At 39.0% G+C, this 6,145-nt stretch overlaps 1 protein-coding gene across 1 annotated transcript in view; it reads left to right on the forward strand.

The window, feature by feature from the left end:
- The window catches only part of RAB12 (RAB12, member RAS oncogene family), a gene marked incomplete at its 5' end in the record, with an annotated part of 11,446 nt that extends 8,139 nt beyond the window's left edge, over positions 1–3,307 (forward strand). Inside the window, 3 exons of the mRNA XM_009866314.1 lie at positions 355–444; positions 1,442–1,546; positions 2,057–3,307. Of these exons, the coding sequence (XP_009864616.1) occupies positions 355–444; positions 1,442–1,546; positions 2,057–2,170 (309 nt within the window). The remainder of the gene's footprint in view (positions 1–354; positions 445–1,441; positions 1,547–2,056) is intronic.
- Positions 3,308–6,145: the final 2,838 nt, after the last annotated feature.

Consider the following 6,145-nt stretch of genomic DNA (forward strand, 5'->3'; position numbering starts at 1 on the left):
CTTCCTTGAACTAAAATCGTCCCAGTTAGAAGTGTCAGTGGAAATCTGTAACATTTCTTATTTACCTGTGCACTGGCGAAAAAAAAATATTTTGTCTTCTATCTGTGAAATAAGGTCATTTTATAATAATTCTTAGATAAACTAGAACAGCTAGTTCTCAAGTAATGTTTTAAAAATGGAATTTAAAGACCAAAGTTGAAAATTTTTCAAATAATGTCTGGAAACATTTAAACATTATAAACTGTGAGGTGTGGTTCCTCATTCAGTAGAGGAATTGTCCTTTTTTAGAACCATGTTTACATTACAAAACCGTGCATTTCTAGATTTAGTTAACTAAAAATGTTTTAATTGCAGTATGCTTCAGAAGATGCAGAACTTTTATTAGTTGGAAATAAACTGGACTGTGAAGTTGATCGAGAGATTACTCGACAGCAGGGAGAAAAGGTAAGAACAGGTCTAACCAATTTCTTAGTTACTGTTAGAAGCAGAACTGCTGTGGCACTGCTGCTGAGGATCTGTGGCTGCTCTTGTTCAGACTGTTAGACCTAAGGAGCATTTTGGGAGTGGTGATGGTCTGTCAAAATTCACATAGTATTTAGTTTTATAGAATGTGTCGTTATGTATTTCTGCTGAAGTAGTATGTCTTTGATCTAAAGAAAGAGTAAGCTGTAAGTTGGCTTGCCTTACACGGTAGTGCAGGGGATCCTCCTTTTTGGGCTCTGAAAGAGGATGTAGTGAAGACTTGAGTCACAAATGGAGATACCTCTACCCAGAACATCTTTGTGAGCCTTCTTCCCAACGTTGCTTTTCAGTAGCACTTTAGGACAAGCAACAGTTCTGCTTCATTATTTGGCTCACCTTTGTTCTCATGTTTCCCTTGTTCTCTTCCTACTCCAAAAGTGATAAGAAACCTGACAAGAGAGTATGTGTTGTAGCATGACACTCATAGCATCATCTTGATCAGGACGCTCTCAGGATGGACATACACAAACATTTTCCTTCAGCTGCCCATCATGTGTTTGGAAGTGAAGCATCTTCTGTTAGAGAGTCAAGGCTAGTTCTTACATCTGTACTTCCCTTTTCTGCATTTTAAAAATAAGGTTGAGAATAATTCTTCTTAAAAGCTCTTATTTTTTTGCAATCTATGGGGATCCATGTCAACTGAAGACATGAACTTCTCAGATTTACATCTGGAAAAATGCAACATACTTTTCCAGTAAACTAGTTTTAAGTGAAAATTTTCTCTGTGTGGCAATATTTCCTGTACCTTGGAGATTCAGGTTTATTATTGAAATTAGACTTTGGTCACAGATTTGTTGGGTTTGATCACAGTTGTGGGTTTGTTGAGGTTTTTTTAAAGGTATTATGAGGATTGTGTATTTGCTTTGTGTTGCTGTTTGTACGTATCTTCATGTAGTTGTTTTATTTTGTCTTCTGCCAGTTTGCACAGCAAATAACTGGGATGCGATTCTGTGAAGCAAGTGCCAAGGATAATTTTAATGTGGATGAAATATTTCTAAAACTTGTTGATGACATTCTGAAAAAGGTAAAATATGCAGGCGGTAGTACCTCTGACCACATAAATGGTCGGTGTTTAAATAATGACTTCAGGTGCTTGTTGGGAGGACGTAGAGGGCGAGTGCACACAGTCAGGTGAAATTTTTAGTTAATAGGTAGCGGGCATGATGTAGTTGACAGACTCTGCTGAGCACTTCAGTTGATAAATACAGTTGTTGAATTTAGTAAATATCTGCTCCTATTTGCTGTACTTCCTCTTTCCTGTAAGTTCACTATATACCAGCAGCTGACTGTACATTTGCCTGCTTTCATTCGCGGGCAGTTCTGCTGTGATTTGTTGTAATTGGCATAGGAAGTGGCTTTATTAGGACAATATCTTGTAACTTTTTCTTAGCACTATTACTGGAATGTAGTTCACTAGTAAGAACCAAAAGGTCCTTGATTTAAGGCTTTGGCTGACTGAGAACTCTTGAAACAAGCTCTTTGTGCCGAGTTCTGTGCAGATGACTATTTACAGATGATTTTTCTTTCCTTTAAGATGCCACTGGATGTTATAAGAAATGAGTTGTCCAACAGTATCCTGTCCCTGCAACCAGAGCCAGAAATCCCACCAGAACTGCCTCCTCCAAGGCCACATGTCCGTTGCTGTTGACTTGTTACTCCAAACAGAGTGAAAAATAGGAGCAGGAGGGTAAAGAAAGTATCTGTACTACTCTGCACTACAATCATTTGGCAGTTTCTTGTTGCACTTTGTTATTCGAGTCAGAGCTACACACTAACTTGTAAATATGCAAATATGCAATCCTGTGTAGGATTCAGCTATAACATTTAATTATTACCCCTCTCCCTCACAATGATGTTTCATTCATTGCCCCAGTGTTATAAATACTGTATAGATGGTGGGGGTTTGCCACACTTCCAGTCGAGGAGGAGGAGAAATTAAATCTATACCTATTCTTGACATAAATGTTGTAATAGTTCTTTGTTATGATAAACAGGCAGGCAGAAGCTCTTCTGGTATGAAGATAAGTATATGGTGCTTTGCTAACTATTTTAAAGACAAATTTTTTAAAAAACAGAGGACTTTATGTACAAAGCTTCCATAATCAGCATTATGTTTCTTTTTAATGTAGTAAAAACATTTTTGGCTGTAGCATCCTCTGCTGACTGGATTTATTGAAAAGCTAAGTTTAATTTCTGGCAGTCTCTTATTTATTTTGTTTAATGCTGCACCCTTTCTTTGTGTACCAAGACATCAACACCTGGTGCAGATCTAAGGTTGCACTCTGAAATAGCATATATAATTTTTTCCATAAGCATAAACTTGGTAGCAAGAATCATTAAGTTTCAATAAAAGAATGAAGATATATTCAAGCTCTAAAAGAAGGTATAAAAAGCAATGCTGCTTTGTCCTAGACAAATTCTTTTTTTTTTTTAAAAAAAAAAAAAAGATGATACATTTTCCTATGTTAAGGAATATATATGTGTATTTGTCTGGACTTCTGTAGGGTTGGGGGGAAGGGAACCTAAGGTAAAATTATTTTCTTTCCTAATGGTGGAAATTACTCCCATCAAGCAAATACTGTGTTAGGTTTTTGTCTGATAATGAATTTGTGAATTATATCTTTGGTATATCTTTTATTAAAATGCACTGTTTAGTTTAGCTGTGGTAAATCAGTAGTTACATATTTGAATAACTTGGTGTGTCCTGAATGTTGTGGTATTGAAAAGCATTGTGGTCTTTCTAAACTAATGAAGTGCAAATAAAATTTTGTATTTATGAATGACAGTGGAACCGCACCTGTTATTAGAATGGCAAGTGTCACATGATGGGTAAAAGGTAGAATCTGGAATATGGAACGACACATGTTTTAATTTTGGTATGATTTAATTTTCACTTTGACAGTTCCTTTAGGTGTAGTTAGAAGAGCAGCAGATGACTGTTGTTCACCTTGATCTCTGCTCTGTCGGGAGAGCAGCTGATGACCTAGCCCAGCTGATATCTTCAAATAGCATGTGACTGCTTGGCATGCTGTCTTAGCAGGTGGTCGCCAAACTATTAGTTACACTGGCAACACGAGTATGAACCAGTCTATTTCACACTACAGCTTCTCTACTTCTCATTCTCTGGTGCTGGAACCTGTTTTGTCACTTCTGCCACTCTTCTAAGCCAGAACACTGGCACCAACCAGTAAAGTGTACCACTGACTTAAACAGCTTCTGTTTTTTGGAAAGAGAAAAGACGCAAAAAACTGTAAACATGAAGAGAAAAAAGAGGGAGAAAAGAGCGAAGAGCCTTTGTTTCACTAAGCAAGCTCTGACATTCTGAATACAATACCATGCGGGTCTTGAGCACACCTGGATTTCAACTGACAAATTAAGGAAGCATGGTTGATATTTGTGCTTGTATCTTCTGCCACCTTGTGCCTAAATGGTTTGTTTTTTACATAGTAAACTTATGGTTTACTATCATATTGGTAAGATGAAATCAATTTCTAACGAACTTGGAGGATTTCTGATGGTACTGTGGAAAATAGCAAGGAAGGGAAAATTATGGCAACTGAGTTTTACCTTGACAACCATTTTATTTTAGCTGATTTGTTTTTATTTGTACTTAGAAACTTGTGATTTTTTTCTGCAGTTTTTGAATTTAATAAAAATTAAGAAATCTGACTTAGATAAACTTTCTTTTTGTAATTCTGTGCTGTTTGTATATAGGTAGATTGGGATCCCAGTCTGTTGTACCAAAAATTAAAAATTATTGCATTTGAGAAAGACGTATTTATGTAAGAGTGCTTGAATGTATTTGATTATTCATTGGAAATCATAAAAAGTTTAGAAAATCTGTTTGCTTTGCATACATTGTACTGTGAGACTGAAGGGGGCTTTGTCTCCTGGGTTTTATCTCTACAACTTCCGTGTAAGTCACAAAAACTTCATTTATGACCTTGTCCTGCCTAGCAGCAGTGTAGTAGGGAAGGAAGTTAATGTTGCTGCTCTGTTGCCTCGCACAGGATTCCAGCAGTCAGCCCAGCCCTTGTTGACATCTGACAATGGACTGTTGGAACGGTCTGCGCAACTGCTGAGAGATCACAAGAAGAAAAAGAGGGAAGAAGAGCACCAGTTGCATCCTTAAGCCTGTTCTAACTTCCTTTAGCAGATCACTGTTCTGTAGGAGCCCTGTTTAAGGGGAGCTTATTCCCACTCCTCAGTGGGGATGTGGGGGTTCTTCTAATACCGAACCCAACATGTTTTCCCATTGAACTCATCAATGCCGTTGAGGTCCTCTAGTCCCTAGCAATTTCTTCATGCTAGAGAAGAGACAGAGGAGTCTCTTTTGCTAAGCAGGTGTGGCAAGCAGAAATCACAAGTGTCAGAAATAGCATAGTAACATTGCTCCAAAGTAGTGGCAGATTTTTCACTTGCATGCAATAATGGTAGATGGATCATGGCCATTGAACAGTATTTTGCTGCTGACTTCAGTATGGTTAGGATTTAATCCAGTAAATTCCTGAAATTGCACAGTGGTGCCAAAGCCAATGTTCCTATCTATCAGAAGATTGATACAGTATTTCACTGTGTCCATAAAGTTTTTAGATCTATCTATAATGGACATTCAGCAAGTGAGTTAATAAATCATTTCTTTATAGATGTCCAGAAGGAGGGCAGGGAGACTGGAAATTTCTCTTCTGTGTAATAGTAACCATACAGAAAAAGTTGAAAACCACTGGGTTACCATGACATCTTGGCACTGTTGTGCCATGTGTGCTAGAGGAGTAGTGATGGTCATGTCATTATGTTACCCCCAGGTCCTTCAGAGCAGAGGTACACAACTGCTGACAGTGTTTCATACTCCTGACAAAGGAGGATGACAAGAAGGTGGAAAAAACCTGGAAGTTAAAAGCCAGGATATGGTGACTTGCTAAAGCAAATCTAGGACTCCGTGTTTGTGCCCATGCTGGAAATTTCAGCGCTCTCTCATTCATAGAATCATTTAGATTAGAAAAGACCTTTAAGGTAGTTGGGTCCAACTATTAACCCAGCACTGCCAGGTCCACCACTAAACCAGTGTCCCTGAATACCTCCAGGGATGGTGGCTCAACCACTTCCCTGGACAGCCTGTTCCAATGCTTAACCCTTTTGGTGAAGAAATTTTTCCTAATACCCCATCTAAGCTTCCCCTGGCACATCTTGAGGCCATTTCCTCTTGTCCTGTTGCTTCAGAGAAGATACTGACCTCTATGTCACTACAATCTCCTTTCAGGTCGTTGTAGAGTGTAGTAAGGTCTCCCCTGAGCTCATTCTCTCCAGGCTGAAAAACCCCAGTTCCTTCAGCTGCTCCTCATAAGACTTGTTTTCAAATCCCTTCACCAGCTTCATTGCGCTTCTTTTTACATGCTCCAGCACCTCAATGTCCCTCTTGTAGCGAGGAGCCCAAAACTGAACGTGGAATTCGAAATGCGACCTCACCAGTGCCGAATACAGTGGCACAACCCCTTCCCTGGTGCTGCTGGCAACGCTGATACAAGCCCGGGTGTTATTGATGTTCTTGGCCACCTGGGCACTGCTGCTGGCTCATGTTGAGGAGGCTGTTGATCAACACCCCCAGGTTCTTTTCCCCTGGGCA

The sequence above is a fragment of the Apaloderma vittatum genome, unplaced genomic scaffold (genome assembly GCF_000703405.1).
Source record: "Apaloderma vittatum isolate BGI_N311 unplaced genomic scaffold, ASM70340v1 scaffold18373, whole genome shotgun sequence".
NCBI classification, from domain to species: Eukaryota; Metazoa; Chordata; class Aves; order Trogoniformes; family Trogonidae; genus Apaloderma; species Apaloderma vittatum.